At 41.2% G+C, this 22,441-nt stretch overlaps 1 protein-coding gene across 1 annotated transcript; it reads left to right on the forward strand.

Moving 5' to 3' along the window:
• Nucleotides 1–15,507: 15,507 nt before the first annotated feature.
• On the forward strand, nucleotides 15,508–18,791 carry LOC149185359 (uncharacterized). The gene is made up of 3 exons (XM_089415636.1): nucleotides 15,508–16,549; nucleotides 16,676–16,972; nucleotides 17,389–18,791. The coding sequence occupies exons 1-3, from the start codon at nucleotides 15,508–15,510 to the stop codon at nucleotides 18,789–18,791; spliced, it is 2,742 nt and encodes a 913-aa protein (XP_089271762.1).
• Nucleotides 18,792–22,441: the final 3,650 nt, after the last annotated feature.

Genomic DNA, 22,441 nt, shown 5'->3' on the forward strand with positions numbered 1-22,441 from the left:
ATAAGCCCATAATACTACAGGTATGCAAAAGTCCCAATTGCTTCGCTACATGTTGCACACTTTGGTTATCACAGTCTCCAGTATTTTGTTGAATTCTTCTACTATCCTATTGGCTTGTGGGTGATACTATGTGCTTTTATGATGATACACCTAGAACTCTTCTATGAGTGTGTTGATGGTTTCATTCAGGAGATGTAAACCACGATCACTCATTAAGATTTTTGGACAGCCAAATCGAATCAACACGTGTTCAAACAAAAACTTTGTAGCCGTGGTGGCTGTGCAGTGTTTGATCGGCTACGCTTCCACCTACTGAGTCAGGTACTTCGTCACAGTGATGATGTATCATGCGTTCATTTTTCCCTAAGGTTTGATAGGTCCTACAAAGTCAATTGCCCACTTTTCGAAGGGCTGCAACATCATTTGTGGATTCAACGGCATTTTGTCCCTCCGCAATGGTTTACCGATCCTTTGACATATATCGTAAGGCTTACAGTGTGCTTTTGAATCCAGGTGAAGGGTTGGCCACCATGACCCTGCGCGGAGAATCTTTTGTGTGGTTGCTCATCCTACATAGTGTCCTCCTGCAGCGCCCACATGTGCTTCTGCGAGGATCTGACTTCGTTCGAATTCAGGGACTTACCTTCACAATATCTCATCATTTCCCAATTTGTATAGGTGCCCCACGATGATAGAAAAATGTACCGTGCACACCACCAATTCCTTCTTCTGTTGGACAGAGTATTCCTTTGACGCAGTCCCTGTTTTTAGAAAGTGGATTATATCTTCGAAGTGTGCATCCGTGATGTGCACAGCAAAGAGCTCTGCGTCAAGTAATCCTTCCTCCAAACTAGTAGGTCCCTCACCCATCTTAATACACGACAAGTGATCCGGTCCTGCGTTCAGGCGTCCAGGTTTTACCACGACCTCAAAATCATATTCTTGGAACAATAAGAGCCACCTACATATGCATCCCCACAACACAGGCTTATTGACCAAGTACTTTAGTGCGGAATGGTTTGTATACATCTTGAAAATTCCTCCTAGAAAATAGCGCCGATATTTTTGTAGTGCGTACACCATAGCCAATCCCTCACGGTCGGTTGTGGAATAATTCTTTTTGGCTTTAGAAAATCTACGACTTGCAAACGTGATAGGGTGATCCAAGCCTTCCTCACCCTCTTGTGTGAGCAATGCTCCCAGGATGATACATGACGCATCGACATGGACATGAAACTCCACATCCCATTTTGGGAAGACTAGAATTGGAGCGGAGGCCAATTTCCCCTTTAGGACATCCAGGCTCTTCATGCAATCATCATTCCAGCAGAATGTGACATTCTTTTTCAATAGTTTCTCCATCGGTGTAGTGATCTGGGCATAGCTTTTTATGAACTTCCTGTAGTACCCTTTGTGTCCCAAGGTAGCGCGCAACTGTTTAACACTTCGCGGTGCTTCCAAATTTAGAATTACTGCAATATTTGCAACGTCTACCATTAGTCCCTGTTTGCAAACCACATGTCCCAATAGGTTCCCAAAGGGAACGAGGAACATACACTTCCTAAGGTTCAGCGCAATCTAGTGTCATCGGCAAGTATCCAAAATCAAGCGTAAGCTTGCTACGTGGTGCTTAACCAATCCAAAGATAGTGCAATCATCCAGATAGACCTCCAAGAATTTGTGGATATATTCTTTGAAGGCGGCAACAACTATGCACGAAAAGATGGTTGGCACATTTTTTAACCCAAACAACATGACAGTGTATTAAAAGCAGCCCCATTCAGTGGCGAAGGTGGTCTTGCTCCTATCTTTCGCTGCGATTTTCATCTGGTGGTACCCTGAGAACCCATCGGTGAAAGAATATGCTTCTTTCCTACCGACATTTTCTAATACTTCATCTGTGAATGGGGTCGGGAATGGGTTGTGTACACAGGCATCATTCAACTTCCTAAGGCCCACGCATATTCTTATCTTGCCCTTCTACTTTTTCTCCTACACTACCATAGGGCTTACCTAGTCGGATTCTTCCACTGGCTCAATAATTCTGGCTGCGAGCATTTTGTCTAGTTCTACGTGGACCTATTCCTTGTACTTCGGATTCAAGCAGTAAGGTCGTTGCTTAACTAGCTTCACGTCGGGTTTTAGGGTGATCTTCATCATCCCTAAATCGCCAACAATCCCCTTTAAGTCCATGATATTGGTAGGGAATAAGTCTTGATACTCACGGAGTAACTCAACGACCTTATCCACCATGGCATCATCCCAATAGTCACCAAGCATTGCATACTTCGATTCGGCCTCTGTCCCAATGTTTACCTGCTTCGATTTTACTAGTGCGTTGATGTCAAGATCTTCAATTAGTGGTCCTTGAACCTTGCGATAGCCTTCCGTTTCTGGAATGTTAATTTTTCATGGATCTTCATCATCCTCCTCAATATTTACATTGTAACACTCCAGCGCGCAGCTCAGCTGGGTCGCCCATTCCAGCTGAAGCACTTCCATTGGCTCCTGGGGTATTTTGAAGATAACTGCTTTTATCGCTTGTAGCACATCATCAACAGTATCCCACCAACGATCTTCAAACATGAAGGTTAATAGGAATCCTTCGCACAAGATATCCCCATTTTCTCATGCCATGGTGAAGCTTCGTCTCAGTATACCAATTCATGGGTATGATATCCAAGGTATGACAGAACAGGTGCACCCACTCAAGTTGTGGCTCTTCCCCATAGACCTTGGTCCATTTCACGAGGTGTGCACGTGGATCATCCTGTCTGCCATACTTGTATGTTAGCGACATCTTAGGCATCCCAAACCGCATGTGCATCATCCTTCTGCATTTTTGCCAGTCCTCAAAATTCTGTTGGTGCGTACCCCACCACCTTGTGGGCATAGAGCGCAGTACCCATTTCAGAGCATCAAATCATTGTTGTTTCGACACTTCTTTTTAAAATTTATTCAGGAATTCCTCTACCTCACTTAACCCATCATACGTAGGCAGGTCTCTTGTTTCCATTGCTACGCAGCACAGTGACCTTATCATCATGTTACAGTTGAGCGTGGTTACCTCATGTAGCTGGTTCTGCCATTGTTCTATTTCCTCATCCGAATCTGAGGCACACGAGCTTTCGCGCTCCCACGAGAGTCTTCCATCTGTTGTTGGATTCACCCAGTCTTGCTCCTGCGCAGTTATCTTGTAGATACAGTCTAGATCATCGTTGTTATCGTATTCGCGCACTGGCTCTGTGTAGAGCGATCCTTCCGCAGGGTCTAAAGGTACCACTATGCGCAATGACTTTTTCTCAAAAATCATGTTGCGCTTCTTTAGATTTATCACTCCATTCATGTCAGTGGCCCAATCTACTCCTAGTAGCGTGGGATAAGGATTTTTGTCATCAAAAATCTTTATTACTTCGAAATCTGCAAGCGCGCTCGCACCTTCAATATCTATCATTATTCCTTGCAATCTTCCCATATGTAGGATATTTTGCTGGTTCGCCATTCACAATTGAATATGAGACCATTGCAGTGGAGGCCTGCCCATGCTCTCCCATGTTTGCTTTGGAAGGATTTTCATGTCTGATCCTAGATCCAAAATCACTTGATCCATCTTGTATTCCTCGATCTGCGTGGTCAATCTCATCTCCCTTCATGTTCGCGTCATGTGCTTTCGAAGCTTCTGGACTACGTGCAATTCTCCTGGCACGGTCCCAACACATCTAGTATTGAGTTCTTGCAGCCCCTTCACAACCTTGTTGTCGCGCAACATCTTCATGCTTGTCTCTAAGAATGTAGTGAGCATCGATGGGTCCTTTTTTGGGTCCAGTATGTCTTTACTTCTTGAAGTAGAGGCATCCACGAAGCTCTTCTTAGCTTCCATGAATGTCTCCCTAGTGCGCTCTAAATCAAATTCTGGTTCTTTTGTTGGAGCCTTACGAGCCCAAGCACTCTCTTCCGGCTGCTTTCCTTTGTCATCTCATATCATGATATCACTTCAGAGCATGATATTTACATTCGGGTCTTCCTCGCGCGGCTCAGACCTCATCATTTGCAGGTTTTGAGTCGGGGGAGGTTGGAGTGCTCCTTTATCTCACAACCTCGTTATCAGCGTGGGACAGTCCTCTATCTCATGATCAAACTAGGTACAATATAAGCATGATGGTCTCGTCGGATTTGTACAATCATCGGCATAATGCCTCGGTCCTCTACAATTGTAACATATCAGTTGTCCACGACCTCTTCTTGGTCCAATTCCACCTTGACCTTGTCCGCACCCATGAAATCCAGTGCATTCCATCCCTGCATTTTGATCAAGGGCCCGTGTTTCGGTATCAACTCTGTAGATAGGAGTCTGATCCATCATCAGTTCATAACTTCTACAAGTGTGCTCATCGTGGCCTACTAACCTGTAGAAATTACAGAACAACTACCGGGAATTCTGCATATACTTCTCTAATAGATGGCGGTTATCTGTAGCATCCTTCCCTCCTATCTGACAAATCGTACACCATAATGCAGGTGCTGCGCTCAGTCCTGCTTGTGCCTCTGGTCTCAATGGAATTGGTCCTCCTCCCGCCAGGTAGTTCGTGAAGACTGGACAATGGTCCTTGTCATGTCCCTAGCCTTTGCACTTTACGCACCATACCTCTTCGCGCGCTTCTGGGCGAGCCGTCTTATCTTGTTTCAAACTCTACATCTCAAGGCATAATTTATTCAACTGCGGGTGGATCTGTTGAACTCCCAGGTTAGGATATTGTATCGGGGTTTCATGCAGTCTCATCGCGATCTCCAAGGCCTCAGCCTGAGTGGTTACCTTCTGCTGTGACAACGCATTCCTTAGATGCGGCGTTAGCGATGCTACAAACCACGTGCGGTGTTGCCCATCCATCAAGGTCATACTGTCTTCATGAATTGTACACTTCAATCTCTAATCTAGCTCCTAGGGGGTCTCACCTGGAAGCATCACGATTTCCTTAAATCCATTGACCGATTGTGTCTCTAATTTTGGCCTTCTAAATTCCTTGTTTAACACGGCTTGGATATCCACAATCCATGCGTTCAGATTGTCATTGGAATGCTTAATGTACCAAGTCAGTCCGTGATCCTGAAGAGTTCTGACCAATGTTTCTTTCTTTATATTGTCATCCGTGACTCCCTGTGCTTCCCATACAGCTCTTACCACGAACCAAAACTCGTCCGGATCTTCATTCCCTACTCCTTTGAACACCAGAAACTTTATCGCGCTTGCCATATTGAACTGTGGTGATGGCGGAGATGGTGTGGGCGAAGATGGGGCTGAAGATGGTGAAACTAGTGGTGGTGTAGGTGGGGGTGGTATGCGCGGAATTCGTTGCTTTATCAAACTAATTGCACTTCTTGGTGAAACCTTCGTGAGCTCTTCCTCGCTTTCTCATGGAGGTGAAATCAAGGGGCTAGTTTTTAGTTTTGCACTACCTTCGTTTCTATAGATCCTCCCACTCCGCGTAGCCCCAAACATTAATTTATTTGCATAACCCACTTTTCACACAGTAGCATCTTAATCCAAGTGTTCAAAGATTTAATGTACTTACCTCGTGGTCCTTTAAGGAAGCGTCGTTCTGCCTCGCTATAGCTAACTGAAGTATCTACCACGAAATCAGTGATAAATCCTCCTATAATTCGATCGAGCTAGTGATTCGCAGTGCGTGCGATCTCATCTTCTGATGCTTCTAGTTTGCGCACCAACTCTGGAGTCCACACATTAGGTTTGTTGAGCTTACACTTTCCTTGATTGTCTGCTAGCTTCGCGATCCACTCATACAACTCAAAGGGGAAGGATGCAAAGAAAATTTCATGGATTTCCATACATAAGTAACAATCTAACCACTCTTCCTTTGATAATTGCAGATTCATGTTTTTCCTCGCCATGAACTCATGAATCTTTCTTTCCAACCACTCTTCAATTCCTTTCTTTGTTAGATTCCAATGATACAACATCAGACATCTCTATGCAGATCTCGGTCTCAGCAATGGAACCATTTGTTGGCTTATTGGGGCCTGACCCAGGTTCAGAGTTAAGTTAGCCAAACAAATCCTAGTACTACTGGCCCTCTTGGAAACATTCCATGGAGCGCAGACTGAGGTCTCACCCGAAGTAGTATGTGAGGGTGCCAGAACTAGGTTTCCGCACCCTAGAGATGTCTGATGAGTTCAAGTGGTCTGTGGTTCGACCCTGTGCGCAGGTTTCTTCGTGCACTGTCCCATACCTTGCAACCTGATATACTGCCTTCGCGCAGCCCTATCTAGGGGTTGAACATCGTGTTATGCATTATTCCCCAAGACTTTACTGGTATTCCAATGTTATTTGATTATCTTAGCCTACTTGCGCGCTTTAATTTATACTTAACAACATAAACCGTTCAAACAGGTGCGTGCAATAAATAAACAATATATTTGCAAATTATATCAAACATGCATTGACCCAAGAACATATACACAGAATTATAACAAAAATTCTCTTTATTAATTCCTTCCTCTGTTACAGACTTGACTTCGCCCTGCGCACTCAGCTGCAGGGGTCCGCGCACTCAGTTGCAGACTACTAGGCCTCTGCGCACTCAGTTGTAGAGCCTTCTCCTACTCTACGACCCAGAGACACACTTTGACTTAATCACTTAGACCTTTTTTCCTCCTCTTCTTTCTTTTACACTTAGAGCCTCGCTCTATTTATACAATCCCATGGTCCGCGGACCATGGGTAGGTCTATCCAGCCAACATTACATTACAAAACTAGGGCAGACAACCTTGTGACTCTATCATACTTTCATGCCCCACGCCTGCAATTCGCGGAGCTTTACAACAAGATTCGGTCAAAACTTGGGCTTTGAGCCCCAAAACATGCCTTGGGGGGATTCCATGCCCAACACCGACCTGTTGGCTTCTACCTCTATGGAATTTGTCTACATATCTTCTAAAGTTTTAGAAACTCTTTCTCTTAGCATGACTGTAAAGTCATCATCAAATGCTTTTGAAAATCTAACCTTTGCAGCTGCTACTGGTGGTTTACAACCAGTAGGAATTTTATGATAGAGTTTGTTAAACATTTTAATGAATTCAGATACTGGTTCACCAGGGTTTCTTTCTCAGTTCCTCAAATTTAGTAAGAAAGTAAACAAGATCTTTCTTTACCCCCCATTGGTTTTTAAAAATAGTTATAAGCTCATTCCAAGTTCTGATAGAGTCAGTTCTGAGCTGCCTAAACCAGATTCTAACATTCCCTTCTAGAGATTGTACAAATAATCTCATATAAACATTTTCCTCTTCAATGTTCATATTGTCAGCAAAATCTAAGAAGGCTGATACATGATCTTCTACTGAGGGACCAATTTCTCCATTAAATCTTGGCAAGTGTTTTAGGTATCCATCAGGAAAATTTCCTAAATTTGCAGGAAGGACTAGAGCAACATACCTTGCTTGCACAATGGGTCGAAAAGCCATTACAGCTGGAGGAGTTGGAGGTGACTGAGTGGATGTTGATGAGGAAGAGGAAGATGATGGGGTGAAGGTGAATCGATAGGAGTATTAAAATGTGGAGGAGAGAAAGAGGGAGGAGACCTTTTTAAGGATCTGAAAGGGGTCTTGATAACCAACTTATGAACTCCTGGTGGTAATTCTCCTTTACTATCAAACAAAGGATTTGAATAGACAGAAAATGTCTCTTCAAAATTAGTTGAGGTTGATGGAATTGAATAAGGAGTTGGAGTGATGAAGTCTTGAGGTTTGAATTCAGGTAAATGCAAACCTAATTCTTCCTCAGATAAAGGTGATTTGGAAGGGATGGAGGGGACTTGATATGATTCAAGTGACTGTATTAAAAAGGCTGATTGAAGATCTACCCCTTTAGAATGAAGTTCAGAAACCCTAGGAGGTAGTTCAGTCCAATCAGGATGGGATGGTATTGATGAGAAAGGATCTACAGATGAGGAATCTTCAAGGTGTAAAGCTGAAGAAGAAGAAGAGGTTCTATGTCTTCTCCTTGAAGTGGCTCCCCTATTGAGTCTTTCTGGGTCTGGTAAGGGGTTAACAATCTCAGGTTGAGAATGTGATCTAGTGTGCTTAAAAGGAGCCATCTTTGACCAGTGAAATCACCAGGTGAAGGATTTTGACCTATACCTTATCATTTATTCACCTTAAAGGAAAGGGAAAATCGTTGCCCCAGGCAAAATCTGGCTTTCAATCCTTCTTTCCTTGGCAACAATGCCAATCTGATTTTTTCTTTTGAGATAACCTAAGGTCAATTGGTTATGCCAAAGCATATATAATGTTTTGTTGATTTTTATTTAGTTGGAAGACCAATGTATGAAACAAATTATAACAATAATGCTCAACCTTTTGAATAATACTAACACGCAAACAAAGGGCTGCTATTTAATTCCCACAATGATTCAAGTTTTGTTGACGTCAAGTAGATGTAAGAAAATATGATTACTTTAGTTTCAAAGAGAAGATTAAATAATCATAAGATAGAAAACATTCAATCAATGTTTTAAGATTTAACAAATTATACTTAAGATTATAAAGATACTGATAATTTTATGATTTAGAGGGAGATACTTAAACAAATAGTTCAGTAACCCATTCTCTTTTAATGATTATAACTTTAGAAAGGAAATAAGAATAACTGAAACACAGTCAGACTTACCAAATTACCTTATAAAACTTAAACATATGCAGAATACATAATGAAAGATGTACTGGAAAAACTTACAAGAGAAACAAACTGTGTGGAACAAAATTTAGAATCCTCTGCTTTATTATTAATGATCCAGAAAAGTTGTGTACATGGAATGCTTACAAGATGCTTATGCAAGGGTGCAACCCTTAATAACTCGTAGAAGAGAGTTATTTATACTAGTTTGGGTAGTAGACAAAATATCCTAAATTGATTACAAAAATAGCCTGAAAGAGAATAGGAAAATAAAATTGTTGAATGATGTGTCCCTTTTAGGCAGGAAGTTGTTGATGATTGTTCCTTCAAAAACTGTTGTGTTGTCTTCTTGTTGGGATGGAAAGTTAATCAATTGTTTCACACAATTGATCCCACCTCTCCTCACTTGGTATCTCCAAATTTACCATTCTTCTAAATATCTCATCAACTTCGGTGTATCTTTCAAAATTGGGTTTAGTGAGAAAAAGATGTCCAATTTCATATTTGATTGTGAGGTCAGGGCTTAAAGCTTCCAGAAACTCCTTGCCAGTAATCTATCTTTTTATCCCTATAAATTGACTGTTGTCTGCTGCAATAGTATATAATCTTTCACAGTAATCGTCCAATTTGACTAACTGATCATTTGATGACACTAAATCTGGTAAACCTTTCTTATTCAACATGCTGAACTTTGAATGAAACCTTCAGACTGCAATGTTCAAAGCTTCACACTTTGTTTTCAACTGAGTCAGTAGATTCTTCTTCATTGGGACTTTCTTAATCTCCAAAATAGTAGTTGTCCTATCTGGAATATTCATCTCTTGTAACTGTTGCTTACTCTTAGAGTTTAATACTTTGATCATCCCTGTTGCTTCTTTGGGTTTTGTCTTCAATGCTGCCCTCTGATTATCTATCTCTATCTGTTATGGAGTGGCTAATGTCTAACCAAATGTCCTCTTTGGCTTGGGCCAAAATGTCTGCCATTAGAGTCTTACTCTCTAATTGTTTAACCTTGAGTTCTAACCTATGTGACTTTTGCATTTTCTCTACATACAAGGTATCATTCTTTACCTTCTATGACTCTAAGGTTTGGAACTTCTGGAGTAACTTTTCATTTTGTTGTTTTTGTGCCTGTAACTCCTGTGATAACCTTGTTATTTCAAGTATTGCTAATGATGAAGCAATTTCAGTGGGGGATGAACTTGGCTTTGTACTTGCCATGGGAATTGTTGTTACTAGGGTCACAGAGAACTGTGTTGCCTATTTTTCCTTGAGCAGTTGTTCTATTTGCTCTTCCATGTTCTTGATCTGTATGTTTTGCTCAATAATGAGTTTCAACATCTCCTCCCAGTGCTGTTCATTTTATGCCATCTCTTTGGTTTGTGGATCCTCAGTTGAAAGCAGTTTCAATTGTTTCTTCAAAGCTGCTATATCTGTATTCTTTTTCTTGAGTATTTCTTCAATTACATTACAATCTTGGGGATCATATCCAATTTTAACAACAATATCTTCTAAAGACTTTAATTTGTTATCTTTAGCTAAAGATGACAACTTTTCAATCTTAAGCTATGACTGCACATTTGATAAGGCAATTCTGAGCTTGGAAAGAGACATGTCAGTTGTAGTCATTGTTGAAAATAACATTTTACTTGATTGCCTATGCAAATCCATTTGATCAATAGGATGTATCTGGTTTACATCAAATGAAGATATGGTCTTCTTGTAATCTACTGTGGATTTGGGAAATGAAATTTTAGCATGCAAAAATGCCATTTTCATCCTTCCTCTTTCACTGTCAAAGGCAGAGAGAAGTCTGTGCTGAGAAGTGGATATCTGTTTCCAAAACTGACTGTACATTTATGAATTAAGATTTTCATTATTTAATTTAATTTCCACAAATCTTAAGAATATATTAGTGTCTTCTGATGAGCTAATCTCAGTTGAATGAATAATCTCCATAGGTTCAGTTGAAGAAGGAGTTGAAGAAGTAGAAGGAGATTTGGGATCAGTGGTCCCTGTTGATGAAATATCTTCTAAATCTCCAAGATCAATTATTTCTGGTGGCTTACTTCCTGATGATATTGACAATCTCGTGTTCAATTTCTTTTGTAGTATAGAATACTCTTTAATGGATTCTGTAGCTGACTGAGTTTCCTCCCTGGCTCTTTTGTGTTGCGTACTCTAAGTGATTGGAGTATTTATCTATGGAGTAGTTATAACCTGTTCATCTGCTTCTAAGAGAGTTCCTTCAGACCACTGCTCCTGGTTCATAAACTTCTCCTATTCTGGCCTGGGAGTACGGTGTAAGGTGTTGCCTTCAATTGAACTCTCAGGGCTGAAATGATCCCAAAAGGATCATAAGACCAGGTGAATTTTGATTGGAGATTCATGCTCTTCAATAATTTGTTTGCCTCTGTAAATACAAATCTAGTATTACAGATGAATATTCCTACCTTGGCTTTGAGTTTGAACTGTGACTTTTTCTTACCTAATACAAAATGGAATTCATCCATATTTATCATCTGCCTGATTTATTCTAGTGAGAACATCCTCATTGGCACATACTTAGGCAGTTTGTATGGGGCTAACTCACTGCCATATATCCTAATTTCAGTGTAGTTCTGGTACAGATACTAGTCACTAGTCTTCGTCTGTTCAGATAGGTGCAATATTTTTTTAATTTCTTCTCCAATTCTAGGCTCTGCCTGGCTATTGAGTAATTGAAGAACTAGATGTACAAAGAATATATAAACTGAGAGAATGTAAACTTTGATGATGTTATTTTAACTAATTCTATCCTGTGAATCATTGATTGATTCACTCCTTTCTCATCTAGCCTGTTAAGTTGAATGTTCAATGAATCTCCATGTTGAAACAAAATTAAATGAATTATGACTAAGCTATATCTAAACACTCCTTGTGTGGTAAAATTCATAAATTGTTCATGTATATTATCAGCCAGGAATTGGCTATAATTATACATGAAAGCGGGTTGATATTCTTTACTGAAAATGGAAAAGAATCCAAGGATGGATTCATCAACAATTTGATCATTTTCATAGCCTAGGAGGTATGATAGCAGGGAGATGATATGTCTAGTGGCTTCAGGGAACATAGAAGATGAATAAGGTGGGTTTCTTTTAGGTAATTCAGCATCTTCTGGCAGAAAAAGTTCAAAAAAAAGGGCTCTATGTGGGAAGGTGAGTTTATTATAAAGGTCCATGAGAGCTATTGGTGAGAAATAGCTGAGGGATTCAGATGAAGGTATCATCAACATTTGGTTTATAATTTGATCAGTAATGGTGATCAAGATTTTTCCATCCTGAGTCCTCATTGTTCTCTACACAGGATCATACCTGGCTTGACACCAAGTGATCAAATCGTGGAAATGATGAGACTTGGAAAAGGATAATAATGGCAAAAATGTCTTCCAAAAATGAATGGGATCTTCTTTATTTGTATATTTTTTCTTCATCCACAAATGCAATTCGTGGAAATCGAATTCGCATTCATAGTCTGTGACTTTGAACAAGGCGTCTCCAAGGGGAAGGTGATCCAAGTCGAGCAAAGTTGTAGATGGATTCTCTTCTTCGATAGTTTTCAATGTTTTAATTTTGGGGGCCATCTTGCTGCAGGGGGAAATATGGAAATTGATTTAATTGAAGGACGGATGACAGGGAAAATATACACAGGGCAAATAAAGCTTTCAACGATATGGATGGAAGAAAAAAAGTGGTAAAGGGTAGAGACATGAGCTATTTATAAGTAGAATTGAGATTAATTTGTCATTTAACATCTAATCATAGGCAATTCATTACAGAGGAGTGGGGTTAATTGTCCAACGGGAGGGTAAAATGGTTAAATGAGGTTGGCAATGGGATAGGAGCATATGGCGCAATGGCTTTATGACGTGGCAGCTTGTGAGTGGGTGAGGGATAACAGATGGGTAATAGATTTATGACGTGGTGGCTTCTGTATGGGGAAGGGGATAACAGGCGGATGATATGGCATGGGAGCGAGGTCAACTGTTGGAAGGCTGGAAACCATTGGCGGGATTTCGGGGGGGTTGGTGAGGTGGTTTATGGTTTTGGGCTAAGTGGGGCCAAAATGCCACATGAGTGACACGTAGAAAAATGGGCAGCCATTGAAACAACTTTTCGGACCACCCCCCCCCCCCCCCCCCCCACGTTAACAAGAAACGGCTGAAGGGGGGCCGAAATGCTACCTTTGCCGTTGATCCAGGTGATGTTGATCATGTCCATTGAAAAGTGCCAGGAGTTTATTAAACGCTAATTTAACATTTTGTCATTTTGCGACTTTAGACAAATTAATGCCCTTTACTTTTTATAACCTTATGTTAAAAGAAATTGAACTTCAAAATGAAATCTTAACTTTATAATCAAGAAAAACACATTTTTGATGGCCCATTTAAACTTGTTTCCTCAAAGATGAATGTAATTAACTGTAATGGAAAATCTCTGAAGCTTTTCCAAATCCTGCAAACAAACCCTAGCCGCATCGCTCCATGACCACCCTCGGGGGGGGGGGATCGAACCCCCCAACCTTCGGCTCCTTCGTATTCGGCAGCTTTCCTTCTGCGCCCATCAATACCCCATCAGGCTCTCGATCCAGGGACAACGGCAAAGCTCTGGCGGCAAACCACACTCCAAAGGCCAATGGATCTTCGGCCACGGGAACGTTCCCAGCCAAAACTGGACAACAGGCCCGTCCCCTTGCAAACCGCTATCAGAGGAAACGCCATCATTAATCATCGAAGACCCCTGGATCGAAGAATACAGAGATCACATGTGTAAACATGCCCTAATCTGTCGTTTCATGGGAATGTGACTTAATAAAAAAGCTCTCTGCTGGTGGATAAACCATAAATGGAAGCCCAAAGGGAACTATGAACTTCAGTTGGGGGCAAGAATTTTTTTCACGGTCATCTTCACTCACAGGGATGACAAAGATCGCACTTTTGAAGGAGGCCCATACTTCTACAACTCGGCAGGACTCTACATGACATACTGGAGGCCCAACTTTGCTCCAGAACAGGAAGATTTCAAAAAAGTTCCAGTTTGGCTCAGACTCTACTCCTTGCCTGTGGATTAGTGGAATAAGCGTATCTTGGAAGCCATCGGGAATCAGCTGGGTGTCTTCGTCAAAACTTCAGATCTAACATCTTAAGGTAAATACATTGCCTATGCTAGAATCTGTGTTTACATGGATGTCTCAAGACCCATCCCAGGTCATATTGATCTGATCTACAAAGGAATTCATTGGAAGCAATCCATCGACTATGAAAACATCCCTTTCAGATGCAGGAAATGCCGACAGCATGGACATCTTAGTCATGGGTGCCCCCAAAATCAACCCCCACCTCAACCCAAAGTGGACAAGGTGGATAACCTGGCCCCAGATTTCATCCCTGTTTCCAGGAAAAACAAAAGGCAGAAAGGCAAAAATCCTCTGAAACACTCCTCCAACCCAATCCCCACCCAGCCAAATAGCTTTGAAGTACTGGGCAACCTTGATCCAAACGAGAACCCTCTGGAATCCCCTACCCCCACGGCTCAAGATCCACCCAGGAAGGTTCAATCATCAAGCCCTTCAATCATCTCCATCCCAAACCATGACTCACCCCAAGCCGAGACACAGCTTCAAAACCCACAGCCCAATCCCAGCCAGATCGATGCAAGCCATGTCCCAATGCATGCCCCTCCCTGCATAGAAACTCATCCAGACCGGCCACCCTCAACTACTCCTACCAACCCCCTGGAAGAGATCCTAGGTGAACTAGATCTCCATGAGGTCAATGAGCAATGGTCGAAACAGGGAGTGAATGATATTCCCCAGGAACACCTGGAGAAAATCGAAATGGCATACCTACAGTTAGAATATCTCAACCAGAATGCAGCCAAAAAGCAATGGGGAAATAGCAGCCAAACAGGCATCCAAGCCAACCTGGACCTGGACCAATACAAGCCGAAAGGTCCAGGAAGAAAAAGGGGGAGAAAATCGACAAAACAACAAATACAAGAACTTGGAAGGTGCCTAATCAATGAAGGAAAAATTAGGGCTCTGGTCCTATCCACACCGAAAGTTACTCAATGAAGATTACAACCTGGAATATCAGAGGGCTAAATGGCACCTCCAAAAGACAAATCCTAAAAAACCGTCTTTTTACGCAATCTCCAGACCTTGTCCTTCTACAAGAATCCAAATGCTCCTCCAACGGCATAGAGACGCTTAAGAAACTCTTTGCAAAAGGCTATCATTGCATAAGCACAGACGCCATTGGGCAAGCAGGAGGGCTTTTAATGTTTTGGAATAAAAACAAGTTCTTCATGCAGAATGCTCTGTCCACTAAGCATTCGCTATCAGTCATCTTCAACATGCCAGACTCAAAGCACACGATATGCATTACCAATGTGTATGGACCTCAGCGAATCCAGGAAAAGTTCAAGATGCTAGAAGACTTGGACGAGATTCGACAACACCATGGAGCCAACCACTGGATCCTAGGTGGTGATTTCAACATGATCACCACCCTAGTGGAGAAGAAAGGAGGCTTAAGAAGAATGGATAAAGATACGGAAGCTTTCAATACCTTCATAGCTACATCTAAACTCATTGATGTTCCCACAGTCAATGGTCTATATACTTGGAACAATAAGCAAGGGGGAAATAGGCAAGTTGCATCGAGGCTTGACAGGTTCCTCATCTTGGAATCCATCATGCTCCAGAATCTAGACATGGAAGCCAACATTCTGCCTATTGGGGGATCAGATCACTGGCCAGTGTAGATGCACTTCACCAATATGGACAAGCCTCAAAACAGGCCTTTCAGATTCGAAGGCTTTTGGATAGATCATCCAACCTTCATGCAAAATATACAGAGCTGGTGGACTCAAACCACTATAGAGAGCAATAACATCATGTACATCTTCCAGCAAAAGCTCAAGATCATCAAGGCCAATCTCAAATGCTGGAACAAGAACACTTTTGGTAACATTTTTCAAGCCAAAAAAGAGCTCGAGGAAAAAATGGCAGGCCTCCAACAAACAATGATCAAGGACGGGCCTAATGAGGAAAGGTTAGCTCAGGAATCAAACCTTCAAAAGCAATGGGAAGAAAGGCTAAGACAAGAAGAGCTACTCTGGAAACAAAAATCAAGGGTGCAATGGTTAAAACATGGGGAACGCAACACAAGCTTCTTCCATAAATCAACCATTCAACATAGAGCCAACAACCATATTCTATCCCTTACAAAAGCTGATGGGGCTAAGGTCTTTACCAGAGAGCAAATAGGATCTGAACTAAACTCATACTTCAGGTCACTTCTCACTAATCCCAATCATGATAGAACCCAACCTATCAACAAAGTCATTGATGCTATTCCCCCCTTAGTTACGGAGGAGCAAAACTCCCTTCTCTTAAGAGAGTTCACTGAGCAGGAGATTGAAGAAGTCATCTTCACCATGGCCACTAACAAAGCCCCTGGACCAGACAGCTTTACAATTGAATTCTTCAAAGCTTGCTGGCACATTATCAAAGCCGACCTCTTCAATCTGATTAAGAACTTTCACAGAACCAAGCGAGTGCTACCGGCCATCAATGCCACCTTCCTCACCCTAATTCCAAAATCTGATCATGTTGACTCCCCCGACAAGTTCAGACCAATAGCCCTCTACAATGTCATTTATAAAATCCTCTCAAAATTGATGGCCAACAGACTCAAACCTATCCTTCCCTCAATCATATCTCCAGAACAGTCAGGATATGTTGAAGGTAGACAGATAACCGACAGCATAATTCTCAACCAGGAAATGTTGCATTCTATCAAAACACAAAAGATTCCTGGTATGCTCATTTAGCTTGACCTCTCCAAGGCCTTTGACAAAATTAGCTGGACATACATCAGAGCAATCCTCCAGGCTTTTGGCTTCAGTCAGATTTGGATAAACTGGATAATGGAAATGGTCTCAGGAGCTTTCTTTTCAATCATGCTGAACGGAGGCCCCCTACAACCATTCCTCCCGTCCAGAGGTATAAGACAAGGAGATCCCTTGTCGCCTTTTCTCTTTTTCATCATGGCAGAGGGTCTTGGAAGATCTCTATCCCAGGAACTCCAAAAGAATCAACTCAAACGAATCAAGGTTGCACATCAAGGCCCCATAGTAATGCATCAGCAATTTGTAGATGACACAATGCTCATGGGAACCCCCACAGTGAAGGAAGCTCGAACCTTCAGCAAGGTGCTAAGAACATTCACGGAGGCCTCAGGTATGGAGATCAATCTAACAAAATCCAAATTTTTTTCTTCAATACTTTTATTCCTGTGCAGAGAAATCTCAGCAAAATTCTCAAAATTCAGAGGAACTCCCTTCCAACCAAATACCTTGGCATCCCACTTTCAGAATATGCCCCCAAAGCTGCAAACTGGGAAGATCTCCTCAACAAAATGAAGGCCAGATTAAGTAGTTGGACTCACAGAGCCCTAAACATGGCCAACAGACTGGTGCTGGTCAAATCAGTTCTCCAAACAATGCCGACCTACATGCTCTCGGCCCTAGCAGCGCCTAAAACAGTGTATAAATCCATCTGAAACATCCAGCGGTCCTTCCTCTGGAATGGAGATTCTAAGAAGCGCAAATGGGCCCTCCTCAAGTGGATAGACATATGTAAACCAAAACTGGCAGGAGGACTAGGCTTAAGAGATCCTGAAATCCTAAGCAAGGCTGTAGCAGCGAAAATCTGGTGGAGATGGGTGGAAAATCCTAATTCCCTATGGGGCACCTTGTGGAAAGCAAAGTATACAAATCAAGTCCAGGACAAAGACCTCATCAGGCTCACTGGTAATACTCAAGGATCCCCCCTCTGGAATAAAGTATGGGAAAATCGACATATTGTTCAGAAGCACAGCTTTTGGGAAGTGCACCAGGGCAACACCGCCCTCTTCTGGGAGGATGCCTGGCAGCAACTCCCCCCCCTGGACCACCTAGATTGGATTACTCTTAAAAATGACATGCAAGAGGCAGGGTTGAGAAGGGTAGCAGACTACTGGCAACCCCGAACATCGGCCACCACATGGCAAAAATGGCTAGCCAAAGAGCAATGGCTAACTCAAGACCGCAATGAGAATATAGAACCTCTCTTACAACAACTAGACCAACGCAAAATCCTCACTTCGAATAGAGAAGACATCCTTCGATGGGGAAATAATCCTAAAGGAACTTTCAACCTCAAAGAAGCATACAAAATCATAGTTGCTTCTCCTGATTGGCAACCAGACCCCAAATGGCACGCTCTTTGGAGTAGAGGAACGTGGCCCAAAATAACCCTGTTCTCTTGGCTGGTCCTGCATAACAGAGCGCTCACTTGGGACAATTTACAGAGATGGGGTTTCATAGGGCCCTCCCGATGCGTCCTCTGTGAGAATGATCAGGAAACGCTCAATCACATTCTCAACACCTACCCCACTGCTTGCTCTCTTTGGGATGACATGGCCTTTGTATTCAGACAATCCGACAGAAACAGAAATTCGATCGGCCTTACACTGAGCAATTGGCGATCCTCCATATCCCCCAACAATCTGGTCAACAGGGCATGGAACCTTATTCCGGGAGCCATTGCATGGATCATATGGAAAGAGCGAAATGCTCGAATCTTCAAGAACTCAGCGCTGACAGTGGAAAGGCTAACTGGAAAAATGCGACAACTAATCACAGAATCGATCCAGGCCATGGACACAACGCTGCAAGAGGGGAACACGTCTCCAAATGACCAAAGGATCATCCAGATCCTAAATCTCAAAGCCGAGACCACCCCCACGGGCAGGAACCAGGCCACCGCTACGATGAAGCAGGATAAATGGGGTACGCCTCCATTTCCTTCATTCAAACTGAACTTTGACGGGGCGTCAAAGCAAAACCCGGGGAAAGCTGGGTACGGTGGAGCAATCAGGGATCACACCGGGAACATCCATCTTATCTACCATGGCAATCTGGGCACAAATACCAACAATGCTACAGAGCTAATCGCTCTCATCACAGGCATCACCCTGGCTGACTACTACAAATTTCTACCTCTGGTGGTGGAATGAGATTCAGAGATTGTCATCAAGATGATGAGAAAACTCCAAAACGGCACACAAGTGGACAAGCTAACACCCAGTTGGAGGCTCTCGGCAATCCTGAAGGATCTGCAGGGCCATCTCAGCAACATTCAAGGTGTCACCTTTCAAGTGGTCCGAAGAACAGCAAATAAGTTGGCCGACACCATAGCCAACGCCGACGTTCAATCCAATCTTGAAGATTATCACATCCTCTGGCAAGACTTGGAGGAGGGGGAACTCAGAGAAAAATGCAACACCATAAACAATGCAGACCATCGAGCTTAACGGATGTCGAGTTCCCTTGATTCTTCTATGTATGCATCTATCGATAATTCCACAAGCTGTAAACGATCCATTCAAAAAAAAAAAAAAGCAGAGACTAGACCAGCTCAGCTGTACAAAGGCAGACACAGGGAGGTCCCATCGACTCCCACTCTGCATCATGTATTTTACTATATTCTATTAATATAAAGTCCCGTTGAACCTTTACAAAAAAAAAAAAAAAAAAAACTTGCTGCCTCAAATTTATTTTCAACTAAAGCAATGTTTTTTCTTTTGTTTGCTTGTCTAACATTTTATTTGATTTTTTCCTTTCTTTTTTTAGGGCAATCTAACCTATCATTTTTTCTAATATGGACATGAAATAAAATATTCCTGAAATTTTGTTTTGTATTTTTCTTTTTGTCCATATCCTAACTTAACATTTTATCATATTTTATTCTTTTTATTTTTCTAATATGCTATCTTATCAAAACCAAAATTGTTACAACATATCACTCTATGAAAAACTCCTCCCTGATGAAAAGTTATGCCCATTTTGAAATCAATGCTAGTAAATAGCCTAAAACTATGTGGTAAAACCCACTAACACCAAATTCGTTAAACAACATGCATCTTGTAGGCAAGTATATGGTTCAATGATCAAATCAACAGTGGATAGTCACCCAACTTAAATGTATTCTCAGATTGGATGGATCTGATAGTTAGATGAAGAAATGAAGGGCATATGGTATTTCAACCTGCATGAAGTTTAACCTCATTCTCCAAACAAATGAATATTTGACACATGACAGACTCCTAATTAGAATACATGTGGTAAATGGTGATTGGATGGAAGATATGATTTGGCCATCCTACGTAGTCAACCATGGTGTGGAAACTATGACATGTGGAAAATTTTGGTTGGTTGAAGGAGATAACATGGTAGATGACGCAAATTGACTAATCATCAAGATGAGGTTAGCAGGGTGACCTGGTACCACCAGGGACCGCCACATGGCATGCATAATTGACGCATTTTGATTGGTGAAAAAGTTGAAAATGGGTGACACATGACACCTTGCATGAGTTTCCACGTGGCATGATGATGTCACATGCAGACGACCATGGACCCATAAGGACCAGGGCACATGGCATGGTAATATTGTGTAAAGGTCCCAGCACCAATGTCACAATGAAGATAACATGGTTGGTGGCATTGTAATATGGGTAAAAACTTTGATTTGAAGATGTGATCAATGTAAGCCCACATAAGCCCTGGATCACTCGATTATATATATATATATATATATATATATATATATATATATATATGTATGTATGTACATACATACATACATATATATATATATATATATATATATATATATATATATATATATATATATATATATATATATATATATATATATATATATATATATATATATATATATATATATATATATATATATATATATAGATACACACACACACACATGCTCATGGGAACTAATGGTGAACAAGAAATTCTTGTGAAGAATAACGAGCTTTGTTGTTGGTATAACAAAGAATTGGTTCAAAGTTCATTTGGTTGGCATTGTTAGTTGATGGTTCTTGTTGATGAATAGTCTCCTTTTGAATCTTGTGAAAGTCTAGTTACATGTTGTTTTTTTCTCCATGATCTATATTTCCCTACGGATATGGTTCTTTGCTGAGGAGTAACCTTGAGTGAAATCAAGAATGAACTCATGAAATCTCTCTGGTCTCCCATGGTCGGATCATATTTTACTGGTATGCCATTTGCTCCTGCTCCTACTGTTGTTCCCTCTGTTGATGTCTCTTCTACATGATTGACATATAAAATACACATCCTCATACATAAAATACAACTTTTTTATTAAATTAAAAATGTATTTATAAATATGGAAACATAACTTTCAATTTAAAAAAATCATCGATGACCCCAAAAAACAGTCATTTACCGACTCTGGTGCATTGTCAAACATAACTGCATCAACATCGGTGCACACATATGTATGACACACCATTGTTGGTTCACAAATTTAAATTTTCATCACGGTGTGTCACACTTATGCACTGGTGTGCATGTATAACCTTTTTTCACCGGTACAAAACATTCAAGTTATTGAACGCACTAATCTATATCTGTGTTTTTAAATATTATTTTTTCTTAGTCATAGACTTCATACTTCATCCTTGAATTTTTAAGGCCATGTTTCCTCAATATGCTTCATGGCTTTTGAATTTGTTGGGATTCCCAAAACACCTGACCCACTTCTGTGTGAGGCATGCCATCCTTGGGATTATAGGCATGTGCCTCAATATCTTATGAAGAGGACCATGTGATTTACCCATTTTTTGGAATTACGGTACTTCTCATGCCCACCTTTCAGACGTATCTCTTTGTCTTCATATTATCCTATATATAGAATACAATCCTTCGGACATGCTTGATATGATATGTACCCAACATCCAACATTTTCAACAATTGCTTTGCCTCTTCACAGATACTTGACATGACATTATCACTCGTAATAACCTTATCTTTGAATAACTTGCAGTTGGTGGGGAATATAATTCTACATTGTCAATATTTAACGTTCATAAAATAAACCATTTTTAATGTTGATTGTGTGACAAGATTTCTCAAAATATAAGGGACTTGATCGATCATGCAGGTGAATTACCTCAATATTGCTGAGAAACATGCATTTGACATGACAAACTTTTCTTCCAAGTTGTACAACAACATCATTGTCCCCAACTAAGTAGACTTTAACTTATCGCCAAGTCCAAAGAGAGGGGTGGTGGAAGAAAATTTCAGGATTTTGAATAAGGTATTAGTGATATGAGCATCATCCCCTAGCTCATCATTCTGGAATGCATTTAACAACATTGCATCCATGGCAGTCGTATCCCAGAAGGAATCATCCATACTAACCTCTATTTGATGCCTCCATTACCAACTTGTGATGAATAACTACTATTGTTGTATTCATTCCTAATTGGTGAATCTAGATGTAGTGTGAATTGAATAGGTGGTTGATTCAACCATTCTTTGTATGATTCCTCTTCGATTATTGAGCTTAATGCAACCTTCTCTCGAGTTGACGTTGTAGTGGGGTGCACCGAAAGATGGTAGGTGGGCCGCTTATCATCACTAGAATCTTAATTTCAAAAAATATTGAACGTCATTAGTATAATATCAATGATATTAGTAAGCACGCCAATCTGATTGGTTTATTGAAATTACATGATACCAAACAATTGTTACCATCGTTGATCCAAGATTGCGATTGGAAGATGCCATGTTCCAATTGGTAGGTTGAAGAGGTTGTCCATCTTCATCTACCAT

Source organism: Pinus tabuliformis, chromosome 3_2, assembly GCF_031772625.1.
Source record: "Pinus tabuliformis cultivar Carrire ecotype Pingquan chromosome 3_2, CPIR1, whole genome shotgun sequence".
In the NCBI taxonomy this organism is placed as follows: domain Eukaryota; kingdom Viridiplantae; phylum Streptophyta; class Pinopsida; order Pinales; family Pinaceae; genus Pinus; species Pinus tabuliformis.

Bases quoted from the DNA above. Each gene is read 5' to 3' on its own strand.
- LOC149185359 (XM_089415636.1), top strand. From the start codon at position 15,508: ATGGACAAGCCTCAAAACAGGCCTTTCAGATTCGAAGGCTTTTGGATA. The intron at 16,550-16,675 runs GTATGCTCATTT...AAATGGTCTCAG, and splicing joins CAAAACACAAAAGATTCCTG to GAGCTTTCTTTTCAATCATG. The intron at 16,973-17,388 runs GTATGGAGATCA...CAAAACTGGCAG, and splicing joins AACATTCACGGAGGCCTCAG to GAGGACTAGGCTTAAGAGAT.